At 37.2% G+C, this 22,840-nt stretch overlaps 1 protein-coding gene across 1 annotated transcript in view; it reads left to right on the top strand.

Annotated features, from left to right (window-relative positions):
• Positions 1-21,851, top strand: part of LOC110175179 (protocadherin-10-like) — a 28,704-nt gene extending 6,853 nt beyond the window's left edge. Inside the window, exon 4 of the mRNA XM_020941299.2 lies at positions 21,376-21,851. Coding sequence (XP_020796958.1) covers positions 21,376-21,851 — 476 coding nt within the window. The remainder of the gene's footprint in view (positions 1-21,375) is intronic.
• The last annotated feature ends 989 nt before the right edge of the window (positions 21,852-22,840 follow it).

Genomic DNA, 22,840 nt, shown 5'->3' with positions numbered 1-22,840 from the left:
GCACAGCTCCAAAAAACTTACTACTAAAGTGTACTATACATTTTTTCCCATGTTGATATTTTGGGAGTTAATCTGCTTAAAGGTATAATATGTATTTTTATTTATTTATTTATTTATTTTTGGTGGGATGAGGTGTCAGCCACCCACTTCTGTCCATGGATATGTTATCGCTTTGCTTGAAATGTTCCATAGTAAAGCATTAGCCATCTTCATGGAGACAAGTAGGTGATGTCACCAGGTCATATCTGTAGAAAAGCAAGCCTGCTCACAGTAAGTAAACCAGGGGTCTCCAACCTTTTTTCCTAACAGTGAGCTACCTTTACAAAACAAAAATGCCAGAGAGCTACTAATTTTAATGGCCGCAAGAAATTGAGATGATTATAAGAAAGAGAGCGAGCCTTTGGGTACAATTAGATGCCTATAAAACATAAACCATTGTCCATTTATTAGTGCACGAAATTGGGCTTCAAAATTATACATTTACAATGATAATAGGCATGTAATTACCAATGTTTTTGTTATTCAGCACAATGGTATATTTCTAAAATCCTTTGGTGAGCTACTTGGAAGGGAGTGGAGAGCTACTGGTAGCTCTCGAGCTACAGGTTGGAGACCCCTGAAGTAAACAATAAGTTACCATACCTGGGGAAAATTTGCCAGATCACTAACAGAGAAAAACATGAAACACATGGATTGATAGACTGGAAAAATAATAACACAATACATTTGATAAGTCAGTTCATTTGCTTAAAGGAATGACAATCTGAACTGTCAGTTGTCAGTTGATCGTAATATTGGTTTGTGTAGTGGAAGTGGAATTGGACTATACTTGTGCTCTAAACTGAACAAACTTAAAAACAAACAAAAAGAAAATCTCTGCCCTCTCTGCTGTTAATAACTTAAGTAGACTTTAAAGTTTTTTTGTTTTGTTTTTTCTTCAGTAAACTTTCACCATAAGTTAAAACCTAACACTAGTCTCACACTTTTGACGACAACTCTTGTGTGAAGTCAGACTGTACAAATTTGTCCTTCACTTTCTCCACTTATAAGTCATCAGTGCAGACTCTTGAGCAGTTCTTGGCCCGCGCCTGTTGTCATTTGGCACGGGTCTGATCGGAGCACCCGCAGTCAGCGCTGGTCCCTGCTTCTCGCGAGGACACCCAACATTTGTTCCTCATGTTGGATTTAGCAAAGGAACAGCTTACCACTCGACGGGAGGTAATATCACGCCACTGGTATTTTGGAAAGAGAGACACTCCAGTTCTGCAGACTTTTGTAAACAAACCCAGATGGCCTTGTGTGTGAGAGCGCATGTGGATGGCTCTGTAGGTATATCATTGTCTGTTTTATAAAGTTACAGACGTAGTGTTCTTTTCGAATAGTAAATCAAGCAGCAAAAGAAGTCAAAAGGTTCTATATTATGCAAGACTTTGGTGCACTTTAAGCCATATTAGAATGTTATTGCCTCATCAAAAGCATACCTGGAGTTTTGTTTTGTTTCATTCACACATATTTGATAGTAATCCTTTCTTATTAGTAAGAAAGTTAGATCTCAGCTCAATCTCAAAATGCTCTGTTCCACATTTAATGATTCTAGTGAAGGTGCATGTAGTTTAAAAACACAGAGGAACATACCTGAAATCACAAGAAGAACTCAGCCTCAATATGCAGGATTTGTGTTTTAAACAGGTGTAAATGAGACAAAACAACTCCAGGTATTAGTGATGTAACAGTAACCGAAATATCGTGATATCGTATCGTCAAAGTTCTCACAAACATATCGTGGACCATCACAATATATCGAATTGCAAGTCTCTGCTTGAATTAAGAGTTTTGGTGCAGCAATAGAAAAAAATAAACATAAAAACAGAGGGAACTACATAGACCATGATCCTTTGCTCCATTTCAGTGCAGACTACAAGAAGAAATAACAGTTCTAAGCACTTTTAAGTCTTAGTTCTTTGGATTAAGTCTTGTCAAGGGATTTTAAAAGGAACAAGTAGCATATTAACAGTTTTGTTAGCCTCCATAAAATATCGCAATAAATATCGTACCGTGAGATGTATATTTTAAAAATATCATACTGAGACATTTGGATATTGTTACGTCCCTAATCATCATCTCCACCATATCATGAGCTTTCCCAAGATATCGCAATAAATATCGTACCGTGAGGTTCATACCGTGACAATATCGTATCGTGAGACTTGGATATCGTTACACCTCTACAAAGTATGTTTGTGATCAGGAAACAGCATTATAACAGAGACCAGAAAACGGCCCTTTTATTTGAGATATTATGCAAAATCAGCTTTCCACCTTATACATATAGAAAGGTGGGGTACCTGACTTTTCTTGTAAATGAGTAAATCTTTCCCCACAGGGTATATTGTAAAAGCACATTATGACAAAGTTGGACCACTGCACGCTGTCGGCATCTAATAATAAAGTACTTTTCCGACTGCAAACCCAGAGGTAAGACTGGAATGCCTGAGTTAGTGGTCTACCCTTGCTTCACTTCATAATAAAACAAAATATCGGCCCATCTGTAATTCTTACTTTGAATGAAAAAAAGCTGTTCCAGAGTATACATTCGATAAGTCATACATGTGAACATAAGGGACGTGCCAAAGGGTCGTGTGAGAGCTAGGAACTAATCAAAACAAAACAAGACACCTACATTACTTTTGAAAATAATGCAGCTTTAAACAGAACACAGTAATTGGTATTTCGACTCATCTTTCAATAAATGTTATACTTTATATAAATACTTTTTGGGGGTCAATATTTTTATCATAGGTACTTTTTCTTAACACTAGTGGGGAACATTTTCTTATTTTCCTTTACAATGATTAGATCTGAGCTGTAGAGGGATGAATAAATAACTGAATAACAATGACTCATCGATACAAACTAACTGCTTAAGTATTTCACTCTGCTGTTCGTGTATTGCAGTTCATGTTTTTAACCATTTAGACTATTTTCATGGGGATAATCCTGCTTTAAGGGTTATTTTGTCAGTAGCATATATTTGTTTCAGTGTTACCATTAATTGTCTATATCTTCAGCAATATATTGTACTTCAAATTGTGTTATTAAGATAGGCTTATTTAAAAGGTGATTGGTACATAAAGTAAATTCTAATAGCTACAGGATTTGAGTGAGGTAGAATTTTGAGAATGACTAGATTAGATAGCAGCGTGTTTGAATGAATAATTCTCATGTAATTTGATCATACAATATGCACAATGCATAACTTATAACTGGAGATCTGCTGATATTGTTAAACTGATTTTGATTATTTTCCCCAAATGATGTGATTTAAAATGACTAAAAATTCACCCACAGCTCTTTTATAGTCATGTTTTGTGCAGTTATCTCTTTGTATTGTGTTAAAATAAGGCTTTGTGTGTATTTTTAGGCAGCAGATTGACCAAAACAAAACGGCAGATTTAGCCCAGATTTAGCCAATACGCAAACAAGTCTAAAAATCTGCCCGATATATCGCTCCTTAGACTATCCAAAACTACTTGCTGCTAGAAGACAACTGTACAATGCAAGAGTGTAGTAAAGTCATTGTAACTTACTGCGTCCCACATCTCAGCATCTCTTTGTCTAGTTGTAATCTGAAGCTACATGCGATGCCTCTTTCTAATCCTCCAGTGTCCTTGTGTGTTTAGAGCAAGAGAAAGCCAGGATAGGTAATGATGTCTGTATTAAAAAGCAGCCCTCCTCTGAGACAGGCCTAAGAGAAGCTGAAATGAGATTCACTTTTGGAGCAGCGGAGTGGTAGTGCTAATGCTTGGCAGTCTTCCAGGTGTACACAGGGTCCGTATAGGCCTCTGTCTCATTTGCGTATGTATGTGTGACTGTTTGAGTGTGTAAATATAGAGAGGAGGAATACTGCTGATTGTCTCATGTGGCTGTGGGCTGTGTTTATTGTGTGTCTAGATGAATTTTATGCTGATTCCAGGAGCAGGACAATGGAGTATTTTTAGATGTCTCTGCAGCTTCAGCGCACATACGCCACAAGTGGTCAGACCCAAACCACATAGGTATTCACTGCTTTTACAACAGTTTGTAATATGCAATACAGAAGTGAGAAGTACCTCAAATATGTGCTGAAATAAAAATGCAATTCTTTTTATCACATACTATAATACTACAAACCACACTACCACAAATAAAAAATCTTATGGTATGGTTTTCCAGGCATGCTGTACTACAATACATTTTATAATACTGTATAGAGTGTAAGGCTATTTCTAAAAGATGTCTGGAAGGGATTTGGGGAAAAAATAAATAAATAAGTAGACGAGACACATTGGTTATTATGCCTATCCATGGGTTTCCAATAATACAACATTAGGACCACTGCCATAGCAATTAACAATAAAAAAAAACAAAAATTTTGAATGGGAAAAAAATACTCAAAATGTTGTTTATAACAGGAAGCCAAAAAAAAAAAAAAAAAACAGAGTTGTCATACAGCCAAGGAATTAATTAGTAACCTTTTTTCATTTGGTTTGTGGTTTAGGATGTGGTCTTTCCCAGAGTTTGGTTCTGCCCTCCACGCTTTAGATGAAGGTGCTTGGTGCTATGAAGAATGGTACAATAACAGTTTTGGATCTGGTTCAAAATGGATGCCTTTAGGAGCACAGACACACTTGAAAGGCCCATATATCGTGCACATGCGTGTCTTTTGTGTGTTTGCGTGTACTTTTGCCACGCACTTGTTCTTGGTGGTGGTTTGTGGCACCGTCTCATCCTTCATCCTGTCTCCCCCACAAGTTGGCTCTCTCCCGCTCCACACTCGACTGATCCGTAATTCATTTCTGGACCCTTTTGCATGGCAATTATCAAAGCAGGGTTGGAGGGGTTGCTTCCTCACGGGACTGCACGACACACGCTATTCCCTTTTTTTTTTTTTTTTTTTTGGTGCACCTCCGAATATTTCAAATCAAGGGGAGACCATTTCCAGTTGGCGTATCATCAACCACACCTGCCGTTGCTTCCCGCTCGACCGCGCGTCTGACACTTTAGAAAATAACTCTCCTGACGTGGTTTTAAATCAAAGGACACCGCGAGTAGGACTGCTGGGACATCACCAGATACACTTTCAGAAGTAGGCAAATGGCTTTTCAGAGAGCACCTGTCTGCTGTGTCAGGAGCCAGAATACTAAAGATTGACTATACTGTATGTTTCGCTACCCTCTCCCACTTTTCTCTATTATTGAGAAATGAAGTGTTAACAGCCAAAACTGTGCCTAAAATAAGGATGTTGTTATGTAAGAATGCAGCTCCAGCTAAAATAATTTATGAAAAATAAAAACATAGTGAGTTTTGAATATCTTTGGACAACTATTCTGAAAGACCTAATTTTGTAGGTTGATGTATGCTGTCTTTGTGAGATTGCGCTAAACCATTAGGTAAAAAGTAACTAAATTCATCCTATATAATATACAAGAGTGAGGAAAAGTTTAAAGGTCCCATATTACGCTATTTTCTGATCTATGTTAAAATGTTGTTTTATTCAAGTGTGTTATTTTATTCACACTTGTTTAACACATAAACCCTGCATATATAGACTAAGTTCAGAAAAAACTTGTCATGCGGGAGTACAGCAAATGTATGTTCTCCATACACTTTCACTAGAATCATGTGGATAATTTTAGCCCTGGAACTGCCAATCTCTAGCCTGATTCATCAGCCGGTTTTATGTCGTTTCACTTCGTAGAAACCGTCTGACCTCGCAGTGTTAGATTTCGTTCGCTCAACAGTAGGCAGGTACTTTTTATCATTTGGTTGTGACGTATGTTATGCGCTAACTGGTATATTAAGCTTTTCCCAAATCCCACAGGAAGAAGGGCAATAACATCTTTTCCATTTATGAAATTCACCAAACAAGTCTCTTTATTCTGGCTTTAAATCCTCAATATCGGAAATCGTTGACAACACTGAATATATCACTCTTCGCTGATTGGCTGGTGCCCAAACTTGCACTTCCGGCAGTTTTTGCAAACCCTCTATTGTATTTTGACTCCTGACCTAGTTGGTGGAGAGAAATGAAATTGAATGGAGGCACCTAAGTGGCGCCAGCCCGGCTACCCATTCTCAACATACAACATACATAAACATAAACACAACATAAATTGTGAATGTTTAAAAGCCCTGTACCCATTAGTTCCATGGTCTTGCAGCTCTTGAGGTCAAAATAAGTCTGCTGTGTACTGTCTGCATCTGATTATAAAGCGTTTTGTTATCTGAGAATCAGAAAGTGCACAGTTTAGCCTTCTAGTTGTTGTTATATTACTATATTATTATCATATCACTGTGTGGGCAAAGCTCTGACTTTTGAAATGTGTGAAAAACACTTATATACTCATCATGTGGAATAATTAGGATGTCAGGAGTTCATAAAGTAAGTAAGGGATAGCTTTGGACCACTGGAAATCATGTAAGGGTTAGTTCTGCTAGTTCTGTTTTTTCAAGTTTCCCAAATTCATTAAAAATCAGGTACAGAGCCTTGAAACCTTACACATATTGATGTAGGAGCTTTTTTGAATAAGCTTTACAAAAACTATAACTTAATTTATGTTGAAGAAAAAATAAATACATTCAGAAAATAAAGTCAGTTTAAAGTCAGCCAATCTCTCCTGAACAAAATGTAAAAGATAGTTGTTAACTTGAAAATTATCACAATACAGGACCTTGAGTATTTTTAAATATATTAATTACTCATCGCCACACCTTTGATTGGAAAGAGAAAAACACATCTGTAAAAAGTGTCAGATGAAAAAAACAAAACAAAATCAAATACAAAATCCATCATGGTAGAAAAGAAAATCCAAAAGAATAATTGTCTGTGGAGTGTTCGATCGGCTGTGAAAGTCTGGTGGGGGGGATGGAAATGATCATTATCGGGACGTTTGTTTTGGTGCGAACAACAGCCGTGACAAATGGCAGAATTAAATCACCGTGGCAACGCTGTATTAGATGGCTGATTATGAATTAGTGGCAGGCTGCATGTTGCGGTTCCCCATGTCACCGGGCTGTCACAGGAAGTTAGCACGCCGGGCTTCCAAACTGCAATGACCAGAGAGGACCTGCTTTCCAAAAATAACACCTTTAGACATGCACAAGAACTCACCCCCTACAGCATGCAGAGCTATTTTAATGTTCCGGAAAATATGGCGAGATAGTACAGAGACTATGCACAGAGCCATTGTATTTCTCAGTTTGCAAAAAAAAAACACCTATAAGCATGCAAAGTCCATATTACATAGAATATTTGAACATCTTGATAACAGGGATGGGATGAGGCACAACTGATACGAGATGAAACATGTCACGAGATTCAGCCCATAAGAACGAGACAAGATGAGGTTTTGATTTCATTTCTAATAAATAAATTGTGCCATTCAGATCACAATTTTGGCTTCACAATTATTTTATTTATTATGTTTTGCTGTGATTGTAAACACTCCTTTATGGTATTATAGTTTCTTAAGGAGTTACTGAGCAAAGTTAACCTATTTTATTTTAATTTTTTATCAAAGGCAAAGTTAAAAATACGAGGAAACAAATGTCATGCAATAATTTTCTTGTGGCAATTTGGTCTCGCAAGATCTTGTCCGTTCCGTCCTTGACAATATGCAAGGCAAAACCTATTAAAATAACATCTAAGTAGAATATTATAGAATAAACTGGTACATGCATGGTTATTGAATTGTAGTTATTTAGTTTGTATGTGTCTAAATTTGGACAGATAATTGAAAAATCCACCTTATATGTGCAATTGAATTCATAATCCAAATAAAGAGCAGTTATCCTAGAATATACAACCGTTTTAGCAATACATAATCAACTAAAATACAAAAATATTGAAAAATGGATAACTAAATAAGAACTTGATCAGCCCTCCGTTAAGTATCAGTTTGTAGGTGTTATTTTGCAGTGTTTTGTATTGGCAACTACAAACTGTTATTTGAGATAATATTTATGTCTGTGTGTGTTTGGAGGTTCCAGCAGCTCTGCTCTTACAGGCTTAAGAACCATGCATTTGTATCACCAGCTGACCATGCAACTTCCATTCTCCTCCCCAGAAAATCAATAGCCAATAGCTACAATTGTGGCCACATTGTCTACGCTTGTCTATGACACTCTACTTTGGATGGGCAACTGTCCAAATCAATCGTGGATTTCCCCCTTGTGTGGACTCATTGAACAATGCAATCTACAGATCGTTAGTTAGCATTCATTTACTTTTAACAGTTCTAAATATCATAGGTGAACACTGACTTAGATAACGTTGCTCATTTGATTGCCTTTTGTGAAGAATGAATTGTATTTTTATCATTCTGTGAAATACTCTGCTTTCAGTACTTCTTTTTTATGTTCAGCTTTACCCATAGATCTTTTTCCGTGTACTATATTTATATATCCACTATATCCACTCTACCACCCATCACTCGCATATTTGATCTTGCTACAATGTCATTTTCTCATTCTATTTCTCCACACAGAGTCCCCAAGTCCAGACAAGTTTTGAGTTTTGTTTCAGAAGATATAAATCTGTAATTTCTGGGTCACCCACATTTTTGAAAGAACAGGAGAAAGGGCATGGATTCCACCAAATCTAGTACACCGTGTTCTACCAGAAATTACTTTTAGAAACAGATTAAATTACTCTTAGAAATAGATAAATAAATGACCAATATAATATATGGTTATTACTTTTTTTTACTATAGAAAAGAAATCCAACAATGAAAAGTCATCAGCCAAATTATTGTACCAGAGTTGTTAAACTGTTGGCAATAGAATAAAAAGACAAGTATTCCACTTTAACACATTTTATACACATTCTCTTTTAGAAGGTAAATTTTTTAATGACAAAATATATTTCATAGCAGTTATTCAGTTGGACATTACAGTACATGATGTGCTATAATAAAAAGACCAGGTAAGGACAGAAGAATTATTCCATTTAATACAGTAAAGAATGTTGATATGAATCACTGAGGCATGAATGAGCTGAATTAGCTGAAGAGTGGTTCGAGTGTTCCAACCCTGAAATCAGAAAAAAAGGATGATATGCGATAACGGAATATGAAGAGGAACGTTTAAAAAGATGTGATTTCTCAGAGCAGGCCTTGGATATTTATGACTAAAGTGAAGCAGCAGGCTGTTAAGTCCAGTGTGAGGGGTCATAAACATGATGACATTAGTAACAGTTTCTGCTTCAGAAAGTACACGGCTGGAAGTCATAAATCTCCCATGAGACCCTGTCCGCACCTTTAACTGCTACATGCTTTTGACTGCAGGTTTTCCATAAGTCCACTTGAGAATACAGCACTGCAGTTAACAGTAATCTGTGGACCACCCAAAAGTACAATATAAATTCTGAATGTTTAAAAGCTCTGTACCTATTATTCCCATGGTCTTGCAGCTCTTGAGGTCAAAATAAGTTTCTGTGTACTGTTGCATCTAATTTTAAAGCATTTTATTGTCCAAGAAGCAGAAAGTGCACAGCTTAGCCTTCTAGTTGTAGTCATATTACTGTATTATTATCATATTACTGTGTGGGCAAAGCTTATCTCTGGCCTTTAAAAGTTGTGAAAACTACTTAAATACTCATTACAGTGAATAATTAGGATGTTAGGAGTTCATAAGGTAAGTAAAAGATAGCTTTGGACCACTGGAAACCATGTAAGGGTTAGTTCTGCTAGTTCTGTTTTTTCAAGTTTCCCAAATTTGTCAAAAATCATATACAGCACCTGAAACCTTACACGTATTGATGTAGGATACAGCTTTTTTGAATTGGCTTTACAAAAACTATAACTTAATTTATGTGGAAGAAAAAATAAATAAATTCAGAAAATAAAGTCAGTTTATTTTATCACAATTGATTATTATTTAACCGTTTAACTGTTTTGTAACATGCGCTATGTGTATTCATATGTTAAATTCGAGCATGAGTCATGAGCAGTGGGATCTCGAGCTACTTCAAGATATTAGAGTGAGTTCATCTGTGGCTTGGCTTATGAGCAGAAGCCTGAGGCACCCTTCTAAAATCCTGTAGAAAATACAATACACAGTCCACAGTTATAAGCTTTCTTTTAGTGGGATTGTTGTGCACAATAAAATATGTGGTGAAATAGGTTTAATATATGATTGTTTTGTGAATGAGCTACAATAACAATCATATAAAAGTATAAAGAGTATGGTATAGTACTGATTGCCATTCTTTTTTTTATCTAACTTGGAACCAAACAACAAAAATAAGGCCCACACAGCACACTCTCTCATGCTCGGACTATATACTATACTGTCTGCAGCTCCTGGCTTTCACAGAGGAGTCGCCTGCGGACTGAATATAACAAGCCATGGTCATCCAGGCCCAGTGGCTTTATGATATATAAGAGGTGATATTAATCAAAAGGACAGAGCTGGGGCAAGTGGCCATCTTGGCTCTTCTATCTGTGGTCATGTTCCCAAGAAACTAGCATGTGAACTGGAAGCTGCCTATTGGAAACTCTGAACTGTTTTATTGCGTGTCATTATGGGATACATTGGGAAGAGTCTTTGTTTTGGTCCTGGGAGGTCCGTAGTTTAGTCATGGCAGACTCACTGGTCTAGTCGTGTACAAATGCAGAAGTACTCTCCTGCTGCTTTCTGCTGCTGTCCAAATATTGATGTTGTGTGTCTGTATTCTCTGTGGAACGCTCCAAGACGAGATGAAATGCAGTGGAGCAGGTATAAGGCAGTTTGTACTCACGACAGAGGTATAAAGTACATATACAGTCTAATGGGAGGTATAGTAGGAGGTCGTTTTTTGTTTGTTTGTTTGTTTTTTTCTATCTCATCCATGTAACAATATTTTATATTAGTGATATTGGTAGATCCTGATTCAGTACTGTAATGCAGCTCTATGACCAAACACAGACATTTTCCTCACCCACTCCCCGTATTGCTCAAACTCCCAAAGGCTCTGTGTCAGTGACGGATGGAATTAACCAATCATAGTGATCTATGAACTCTACCAGATGACTTTATTTAGCTCTTAAAGGTGCACGGCACAACTATTCTGGTGTCAGGTCATGCTTGTCTCCTTGGAGATGTTATTGTTTACCATAAAATATTCCATGCCATGACATTAAACGTATCCATCTAGCATTTATTCATAACTTTCGATTGCTCAATAATACAATAATTCCTTCTCCACAGATCTGAATGTAATGTAGCATAGTGCTGTAACCTGCTTGTTCCCCTCGTGATAGATCTAATGATAATCTATACTGTGGAACATTCTAGGCAATGCAATAACATTACCATGGAGATAAGCAGGTGATGGACCTTCAACAAGGAATGTTACAAGCAGCTTTAAACATATTTGGTGTACATGCATTTGATACACATAGAAATCATGATCTGGCTCTAAGAAGATGAAATACATTTTATAAAATATGTAAGAAAGGGGGAGATCAAGTGAACTGATTAATGGGACCCTGAGTGGAAAAAGGAAATATGTCATAAAAATTACATTCCTAGTAAAAAAGTTATTTATCCTGGCTTCTTAATGACATAGCCTAATGAGTATATCTCTAGACCAAAGCAGACCTGTTTTACACACTTTTCATGTGCTACACTCCAGGGATCTGCAGACACCAACCAAACTCCAGGTTCACAGATTTCTCCACAGGATCTGTTTGCCTCCATTTCCGACTGGCTGGATGCTTGTCAGGGCTGCGCAATTAGATAAATCACACCAACGTGGGAAATGGGATACGCAGCAAGACACAAAGACATAGAAGACAAGTGCTAATTGCTTATTAGTAGGTAGTTTACGTATGTTTTCTGTTGTTTTACATTGTCCTTTCAAGAAGTGGAAGGTAACAAAGTACAAGTAGTAAGGTACTGTACTTAAGATTTTTTTGGTATCTGTACTTAAAGGTGTCCTTTTCTTGAGAGTCCATCCCCTGCTTGACTCCATGCTGTTGTTGTTGTTGTTGTTTTTTTTTTGTTTTTGTTTTTGTTTTTGTTTCTTTTCCCTGAAATGTTCTACAATATGGCATTTAATTTAACTATCTCCATGGAAACAAACAACATCACCAGGCCAAGTTGCATGTCAGATCTGCGGAGAAGTGGATACACTCACTATCATAATGCATAATTCTGCAGTAGTTTGAGAAATAAAAACACCTAATAGAATAAATACATGATATATTTGTTTAATGCCATACTGTGGAACATCTCAGGCAAAGCAATAACATCACCATGGAGACAAGCAGATGACAGACCCTCTATCAGAAAAGTTAAGTATATTTTGCAGTGAGTACTTTTTAATTTTCATTACATTTGAAACCAGGTATCTGTACTTTTTACTCTTCTACATTTTTGAACTGGACTGAAAGTAAAAAAGTACTTTTCATGATTCATGATTTGCAGGGTTATTTTTACCATGTTTGTAGTAGCACCCTGACTAAAGGTTTTGAGTTCAAGCTTCGGCTTTGAGCAAACAAAAATAAATACACAAACTTCATCAGAAAAAAAAAAAAGAAGAAAGAAACACATTCGTACTGCAACCAAAATATCTATAATATTTAGTCAGTACATTTTCGAAAAATTAACAACTCTCAAAACTCTCATAGACTGTATAAAAAAGTCTGACATTAAACAGCTCTACCTTATATTTATTCAAATTCAGGTTTTATAGCTCAAAAATACCTAGAAAAACAACCATTCTGACTATGTGAGCAAGGTTGCTTCTCCACAGATCTGACTTGTAACTTGGTCTGGTTTGGTCTCGATGATGATAGGAACATACTGTGAAATATGTCAGACAAAGAAATAACATGTCCGTGGAGAAAAGCAGGTGACAGATCCTCCACCAGAAAAGTTGCATAAAGCACCATTAAATACTTTTACTTAAGTAGATTTTTTCAAGTGCTACATTTATGTATCTTTTACCTCTGTATCTGTACTTTTACTTCAGTAGCAAAACTGAGTACTTCATCCACCACGGGTCCTTTCTCTCTCCTCTATATATTATGCATGTGTGTGTGCTCACTACAGTCACAGTGGTGCGGACGGTTTCAGCGACCTGTCATCCCTGCTCACTGTTAGTTGCTTGTTTTGCTTCCTGGTTGCAAAAGGTGTCACCGTAGCGTATTCTTCTCGCCTCTCCTCCTCTTCGCGCATTTACATATCTGTTTATTCGCTGGGTATTTTTACGCACTTGTGTCCTTACGATCTCATGTGATGATACTGGCATCTCCAAAGAGCGCTACGAGACACCGGCACGAATCAGGAGCGGGTTCGGTTTCCTGCTGTTCGACTATATTTACACATCATTTTCCCAAGTACATTACATTCCCGCGCTAGTTTAATAATATCGCCGCCAGATCCGAAATAAGGAAGTAGCTAGCTTTCTGCAAATGGCTCCCTGCATTAGTTCAGTGCTAGGGGTTATCTGTGCAGGTGCGTTACATTTTGCATCTGTGGGTCCATTCTATGAGCTGATTTATTTTCACCCCTTGTAACATATAGAGGTGCAAAGCATTGTGGGAAATCAGCACCTTATCAGTGCAGCAGCGCCGATAAATCTGCAGCGCCTGGGGTCAACACCAGCGAATGTCCGAGAAGGAAATTAATTTGCAGGGCGTCCATTAAAAGGGTAAAGGTTAGTGGTTAGGTGGGAATTAAAAGAAACACAGTGATTTATAGCCCCCTAACCTTATAGACAACATAATATACCTTGTTACTATGCAGGGCTGAGAAATGGCTATATTTACTAGTAACATATATTTCAGTAATTTTATATTTAAAGCGTCCCTATTACACTATTTTCTGATCTATGTTAGAATGCTTCCTCATGAATAAACATAGCTGCAGTTGAGTTTTGTTGTACTAAACTGTTTTTAAATTCATTACACCTTCGCTTGAATCATTTGGATGATTTCAGACCTGGAATTTCCAATCTGAACTACTACTACTACTACTGTGCAAAAGGTAAAAGGTAGCTGTAACTTGACTGACTACCACTACATGACATCACAAGGTGGAACAGAGCATTTCACGTGCTACATAAATAAACTTGAATTGAATTGAATTTTGAGTTTAGGTATTAAATAGCAGATCGTCACAGGTAGTGGTAGTAGTGGTTGTACTTTGTGTTGTTAATGTTAACAACAACAACAACAATAATAATAATAATAATAATAATAATAATAACAATAATATAACAACAATAATAATAATAATAATAATAATAATAATAATAACAATAATAATAACAATAATAATAATAATAATAATAATAATAATAATAATAATAATAATAATAATAATAATAATAATTATTATTATTATTATTATTATTATTATTATTATTTATTTATTTTTATTATTTATTTTTTTTATATAGCACTTTTCTGGACACTCAAAGACTCTTTACAGAGCATCATTCATTCTGTCCACACTTGGTGGTAAGATACTATTGTAGCCATAGCTGCACTGGGGTAGACCAACGGAAACAAGGCTGTAAATCTGTGCCATCGGCCCTTCGAACCACCACCATCACTCACGCACATGCCACTTTCATACTAGACAATGTGGGTTAAGTGCCTTACCTAAGGAAACAAGGTTTATGAGACTGGCGTCCCACTGTGGTACTTGATTTTCCCAGTGGTCTCCCATCCAAGTACTAACCAGGCCCGGCCTTACTTAACTTCTGAGATCTGATGGGATCAGGCTTTGACAAGCTGGTATGTTAATTGATGTATTTGTGATATTTTTGGTATCAGTACATTTCCAATGTTACCTTTAAAAAGTAATGATTTTGATACTTGTATTTTATCCCCTGTGTAACTGTGACTTAGCATTGGCCTTACACAGAAGGGTTATTTTTGCCCCGCTCCCTGGCACACTTTCTCTGCTAAATGTTGAGGTTGCTTGTTTTGTTGTGTGCCTCTACACAGCAGCACTGACCCAGAGCCAGGGCCAGTATGTGCTGAAATACAGAAAAAGCAGGGCCCTGGCAGCAGAATCACAAGCTGCGACTGATCACGAGGGACTTAACTGACAGCTCCAATGGTTAAAGCAGCCCATTCTAAGACAATATGTTAAATAAAACACAAATCTGTCCAACATATGAATCCACGTCTCCCTGTCAAATATTCATCTGCTATGGTTTAAAGTGGATTGAATATATTACCCAAAGTGGATTCATTAAATCAAAGCACAGACAACAATTTCCATTTAAATTCAAACAATACTGGACTGATTTTAAAGAGGGGGTATTATGCAGATCGACTTTTTGGAGCTTTCTGCCATGTTATAATGTTGTTCCCTCATCAAAAACATGCCTGAAGAGATTCTAAATGTCATCCACACATGTTTGAGTAATTTAGCGATCTCTCCCAGGCCCTATTCAAATCCTCTTTTTACAGTCAGATGTAAGATTTGTGTTGAGAAATAACTGAATACATATACTGAAAATACCGTTTCATTTGGTGATATTCAGAATACAGTTTTTTTTTCCTACACTCAAAGGAATACACTGCAGAACCTGACACAATTTAGGCTTCAAACGGGACATAATTAGTGAGGGAAAAATAGAAAATAGTGCTCTTATGGTGTGAAGCCTTATGGATATATTTTAGAATTTGAGGCAAAAAAATAATAATAATAAAGAATCCAGTTAAATTTTTTTGCAACTTGACAAGCAAAACCAATCTCAGATGAAATGAGAAGGTCTGAGTTGCTCACAGTATCAGTGGAGATAATTACTCTACACAGACACTGCAAGCATGTGAAGCTGATACTTCTTCTGGAGTACCATTTTCAGTCTGTTGACTCTGGGGCTTGCTAGGTAAACCCCCTCCCACCTGTCCACAAGCCCTCTGTAAATCCAGGCTCTCCCCAATTGCTCTCAGACTGTTTTTGGACTATTCCTGGTCCCATCTGTGGTGCCCGGGTCTCCCCTCTTGTGTCCGTATGGTGGGTGCTGACTTGGTGCTCCTACGGCCTTCTGTCTCTCTCTCTTTTTCCATCTTCTCTCACTCTCTCTTTCTGTTGGGTCTTTGGCAGTGGGCACATGTTCGCCTGGTCACTGTAGCCTTGTTGCCCAACGTACCCCCATGAGGCCATCTTACACATAAACAACCAACCAAGTGAAGGCGCTTACATACTGTTTTGACAGCTCTTATAATGCCTGATATTTTTTGTGTTCCGGATGACATTTACGATTATTACAAGCCATGAAATTAAAGTAAATAGAGGGGAAAGTTTTGAAAAACACTTTTGTACAAGCAGTTTTTACAAGAACTGGGATGATGGTATTTGACAAGTTGCACAACATCAGTTATTTTATAACCTGTGATGCATTGTTGGATTATAAATGTCATAGAAGAATAAAAAGAAGACACATAAGTAAGTTTAATACCTTATCGACCTTTAAAAGTTATACTTGGGAAAATGAAGGTGTCTTTTCTTGGTTGGTTGTCCTCTTCTCTAGACAGCTCTAACCTTATCCATTTTTATCCATACATCCACTCTGTGTACAGCGCATCTCCCAACCATCCTGGCTTTTTACATTCTATCTTTAAAATATACCATGAGCTAGTCCTATCTCCACCCACCTAACCCTATATACTTTCTTATAACTCCCAAAAGCCTTCTGCTTTTTTCTCCGGTGCCCCAGATAGCTTTTAACATACTAGCCATGGCAGTGTATGAAATTTTGTATTGTGTTATGAGCTGTGAACAACTAGTGTGATTGTGCATTTGTCATTCTCTTAATACAGCCCCATCTCTTCTTAGCACAGGTGTTCTCTTTTAATGGCTATGACCTTAGTGGTATCTATCTTCCATATTATGTGGCCTGCTATTTATGTGCATAGATTAATGGGGAAGGCTGTGTCCGGAAGGGCATCTGGCATGAAAAACGATTCACTGTACTGACCCCTAAAACAAATGTAAGGCCAAAAGGGATTTTCTTATTATTACTTATGGGAGATGGTTAATTATGTGTATAGACTTTGTAGACAGCTACTGCCTAGCAAAGTCAACAAGAATACATGCACAACTTTATTTCTTTACTAATAACTGCATAACCATATTAAACAAACAAACAAACAAATACACAGCCACCAGCACCAATATGTAACTTTTCTGGGAAGGGTCAACCGCAGGCTTGTGAGAGGTCATGGCTTTGTCTGGAATGTTTTAAGGATGGCACTGAACTGACTTATTTTGCATTTATTCAATTTCAGGTGTTTTATTTCCTTGACAAACATGCATTCTTACTGTGAGCTGGGTCGACTCTCCACAGATCTAACCTGTAAATTGGCCTGGTTTCATCCTGTTTTTGTCTATATGAAGACACGTTTAATGCTATGGAATTTCAGGCAAAGCAATAACATCTCCAGGTGGCAGACCATCCACCAGAAAGTGTTCCTTTAAAGATGACATATTGTGCTTGTGTCTATACTATATATCACACTGGAGAGCAGTATATGTATCACCAATTAAAATTAAATAGAAGAACGAAATAAGTAGAGAGGGCAGTGGGCATATGCTGGGAGTGCTAAAAACGGGGGTTGATCAGCAATATGGTGTCCTGAAAAGAAGTGATTAAAGAAAGAGAGAGAGAAACTCAAGTTTTGCAGCAAGCTGTTGCAGTTGCTGTTGCTGCAACACAACACAAAGGTCAAAAGTTTCAGTGCAGTTTAACTGGAGGACTGGTCAGATAGGGTCAGCAGATCCAGCGGAAGAGACAAAAGTATCCCTCCTCTGTGTCCTGCTGAATCACAGCAGTGTACAGATTGCTCAAACATGTACAAATCCCTTTGAAAACAACTTTGAGAGGTTAAATGCAAAGGGGAAACCTCTATAACACGGTTAAAAGCTCTGAAATTTGACCTTTAAGTCTATATGACTTAAATAGTAGGTCTACCTTAAGACTAACATCACACAATGCACTGTTGTTGTTGTTGTTGTTTGTTTTTTTTTTTTTTTTTTGTCACAACTAAACAAAACACTGGTGTCATCTTTTAGAAATGTCATCACAGCACTTACATATCATTTGTTCGTATCATAATCATTTTCAGGTTGTGATTTGTGCACACATTTCTTTCCTGCCCTCTCCAAAGTGCAGCAGCACTTAAAAACGCGACTAGATAAGGCACTCCTTTCAAACCGCCGATCTTTAGCGTCTTACATATCAACATTCATTTTAGGAGCTCATATTACTCACCCAGGTGCTTGTATTGATGTACTCTGTGTTCTCTGCGCACATCTCCTTCTATTTACGCACACATCCTTAAATTACAGTGTTGTGGAGACTGTCCTCTTAGTGATAGAGAGGAGGCAGCGTTATCAGTGGAGAGCATCGAGACAATAGATTGGTGTAAGTGGAACCTTTGATCCAAAGGCCTTTGCTGCTGCAGGGAATCCAACATAACTGATCCTTCGCTAGCTTTGTTTTCCTTAGCCGTATCAGTAAACCACCCCACTCCCAAACAATTCCTATTACGAACACTCTATTTTATATACTCCTATTGTTCTTCTGTTTTCCCTCAGAGCCCTGCTAAATTTTAAAATGTTTATCTTGGCCTCTCTGTAGTCTTGTAAATAGTGGTACGTGTTTGTATTTTCCATTTTTATACCAAAAGTGTTAAATTAATGGGCAGTAGGAGTCTGAGGGAAAAAAATAAATAAAAAAAACTGAATTACAGTTTCAAGTAGCAAATATCAAACTGGGCAAGGATAACCTAAGTCCAGAAACTTATTACTATGATAAGTAGTTTACTTAAGGTGGATTGTAAAAATAATTGGATACAACATTTTTCATATTAGAGGATCTTGAAATGTGGGCACCAAACACTGTATTCAAATGTGTCGTCTTTGTGTACTTAAAGGTGCACTATGTAACGTTTCAGATAGAGGGTCTGCCACATGCTTGTGTTGCTTGTGTTATTGCTTTGCCTGTAATGTTCCACAGTAGGACATGGACTTACCTATCCTGCATTCAACCTATTAGAAGGCGCTCAAAAATGGCTGTGAGTTGTGTTACCTCTCCACAGATCTGACCTGTAACTGATCCTGTTGGCGTCACATGCTCGTTTCCCACTGAAAACAATACCATCTGAAATATGAAATGCTCAAATCAATTTGTTTTCATTTTAGTACATTTTGACACTTAAAATAAGATTAGCCGATAGAACAAGCACAAAGTGTCTTGTTTTACTTGAAATAAGAAAACAGCAAACATGCTCTCACTTGAAATGAGGAGACAAATGCTTCTGTTTTGAATTAAGAAAAAAAAAAAAACTTGTTCTACATGCAAATCTTGTCAAGTCGGAATATGTTCAAATCAAGAAAAAAATTCCAATACATGGTTTATTGTCATACCATGGACCATTTCAGTCAAAGAAATCAATGCATTTTGTTGTTATGCACTTGAGCAAGACAGTCAACCCAACTCAGACTGCAATAGAAATGAATGTACACCAGATCCACACTTTCAGCCATCATCTTTGCACACATATTCATAAACACTAGTCTCTTACAAAGCCAATTCAAAATGGACTAAAAAAGGAAAACAGTTTGATGTAATTCCATATTTAACAAAAAGTCACTTGCCCTGAGAGAAGACTGCAGTGTTCCTGGCTCCTGTATACTAAGGACTTTGCTTTCTTCTTTCAAACAGATTGTAATTAACACTGGTTCCTCTTTTGTCTCTGTGGTGTCCGTGAGTGTGTGTGCTGTGCTATTATATCATTTCAGATGGTAATTTCATCTTTTTGTGTTTCTTGTTTTGTTTTTGGCTTTGGCTCTGTCTCGATTACACACTTTGTCATTTTGTATGGAGTTGATTGACATTAGCATGAGATTAAGCCGCTCGAGAATATTTTTCTTTTTGTGACTTGTTCCTTGAGATAATTGTGTGAGAATGATTTGATATGGATTTGTGTTTTGTCTCTGGTTGTTGAGGTTTTCTATTGTGCAAAGGCAATGAGCTGATAACACAGGGGGTGGGGAGTGCTGGATGTTTTTACAACACCAAATCTGCCTGATTGTACTCTATTGGGAATGAATGAGGTGAAGACCAATACAAACTGTTTGCTTGTCAATGCTGACCTTGGCACCCTGATAAATAGCTTTGGCATCACTAAGTACTCCTACAAGCAAGTAGAGAGAGATTTGACCCATGTGCTTACAGACTATAGTGCATGTAGCGCAGAGTTTACCAAGCTTTTTTTCTGGGGACCCATATTTTAAAAGTCACAAACCTTCGCAACCCAAAGACATTATTCGTAAATCACAAAATAAAGGTGGATTTGACTGAGTGATTGTGTCTCTCTGAACAATTAGAATTACTCAAGTTTTAAACTATGAAAAAGAGTGATTGAAATAGCAATAAAAGGATCCATAAGTCGCTTATTTGGACATTAAATGTAGCCCATTTCTTTTCTTTTCTTTTTTTTTTTTCAATATTCAATTGAACAATAATGGAAGAAAATAATAAAACTGTATATTGCAGACCTACATGCAGATTGTAACAAGGTAACCCCCCCCAAAAAAACAAAAAAAATCTCTTGTGACCCACCTGAGAGTAACGACCCAGTCTTTGGGAAACGATGATGTAGTATATATAGTTCAAATAAGAAAGCAGATTTTTGTATTGTCTTTTGAATACAGTTCTGTACCAACAGTCCATCTGACCATCACTAATGCGGCCATATCTGCCTGTCAAAGCCTGATCTCAGACACAATCTCAATTATTAGATCACAATGATAAGGTATATCAAATGTATTGCCCAAGGATACAACACATTTGTGCAATTCTGGCACTAGGAATTGAACCACCAGCAATAGTTACTACCTGCTACATACCAGGAAACTCTAATTCATTATGGTAAAAATGGTTTCAAATGAAGTCATTTGGACAATGTTTTTGGAATCAAGATATTTTGGCTGCCATCCGGAAGCCATCATCAGTCTCAAAGTACCAAGTCTGAGGAGCTAGAATTTATAATACCCTGAGAAGAGGAGAGGTAAATTAGTATTGTCCTAGGGGGAGAGCTTTATCCTGAAACTCCAAATTCATTTTGTATTTAGACACTTTATAATTGATACTACACATTTTTTTATTTCTTGATTAAAATGCTCTCTACTACTTTCTGTCATACTCAACTAGTCCAATGTCAATTTTATGCCTTATCCGGATTTTCAGGTGACCCAAATACATAGAGATTGTTCGGAGATTTTTTTCTATACGTCCCAACCTCATTTTTGCACTACCCTATCCTCTGCATATAAATAAGTTTGTTTTTCCTGTATCACATTCCGCTCCTCTTTTGTCTGTGCAGGTGCAGACCTCTTCTCCAACTGCACCGAGGAGTGTAAGGCCCTGGGACACTCGGACCGCTGCTGGATGCCCTCCTTTGTGGCTTCGGACGGTCGCCAGGGGCCTGATTACCGCAGTAACCTGCACGTGCCTGGCATGGACTCTGCCCTGCCCGACACAGAGGTACCAGCGTCGCCACAGCCGCCCGCCCCCGTCAGCCTGTCCGAGCAGCTCTCCGTTCCTTCCTCGCTGTCCTCCTCGGCAGCCTCGACCAACGATAGGTCATTCTCCACCTTTGGCAAGGACGGTCAGAGGTCTCAGTCACACCACAGCCTACACCATCACCTCCATCAGAGCCCGCAGTACAGCTCCAGCACGCTAGAGAGGAAAGAGTATGATAGGGGGACGCTCCCGTACAAACCTACCTTTCTCTGTGAGTATCAGTATCAAACGTCCCTGGGGCCACTTGACTTCGGTCTGGTCCAATATAGATACTAAAAGAATAATGGAGGAAGGATTGGCCTCTTTGATTCCAATCTGGACTTTTTTCAATATCACCTTATGTTCTTCTATTTTCAGAAGTTACTATGTTCTGTACTTTTATTTGTAACTTGATATTCTTGATGAATGTAAATACACTGTAAAACCCAACAAACAAGTATAACTCAAATGGATTGAGGAAAATGGCCATCCTGAATCATTTGAGTTTAAATTAGTAGTTCTGATTATTACTTTGGTTTGTTACATATTTTCAAAGTTGATTTTCTATTTATTATTTAAGGACATATTTTAATGCTTTTATACAGTATAAGATACTAGTGTTATATATTGAGGTTAAATATTCAGGAGTAGAGATACTGTATTTATATCATGAATTTTATCATATCTTTTATTTTATTATAGCATATAATAGAACATTACATTACATAATATTAGTATACATTTATATCTATATCTATATCTATTGTAATAATAATTCATAATAATTTTATGTAACAAGTAGTATAACATTAATCTAAGATGCACTATTGGGTTTTACAGTGTTGTAATATAATGTTGCTAACTCCCCTCTCCACAAAAAATAGTTTTAAATCACCCTAACCCAATCCTAACCCCAATAAAACAAATGTCTGTATCCATGTACATATTTGGAATAAACTCAAATTTGAATTAGATTTGCCTTTTTGTTTTTGTTGTTTTTGTTTTATTTCTTCTCTAAATTTCCCCAGAAAGATTAAACTCATTTTATCTGATGCTCATAAGCAAAGGTCAAAACACACCTACAGCTCCGGAATCATAACAGACCACTGCAATTTATTCAGCTCTCTCTGACAATCATTTGTATTGTGCACTCACAAATTCACCAAAAAATCAACAAAATGGAAAACAAGACTTGCTTAATACACATTTCGATTCAAGGTTAATTTCAATTGAAAGTTCTGCCCTAAAATTCAAATGCTGCATTAGAAAATATTTTACCTTACTAC

Source organism: Boleophthalmus pectinirostris, unplaced genomic scaffold (assembly GCF_026225935.1).
Source record: "Boleophthalmus pectinirostris isolate CB_2022bp ecotype Guang Dong unplaced genomic scaffold, ASM2622593v1 HiC_scaffold_22, whole genome shotgun sequence".
Classification (NCBI taxonomy): domain Eukaryota; kingdom Metazoa; phylum Chordata; class Actinopteri; order Gobiiformes; family Gobiidae; genus Boleophthalmus; species Boleophthalmus pectinirostris.
The sequence above is the reverse complement of the archived record's forward strand: the minus strand, read 5'-3'. Positions and strand labels throughout refer to the sequence as shown.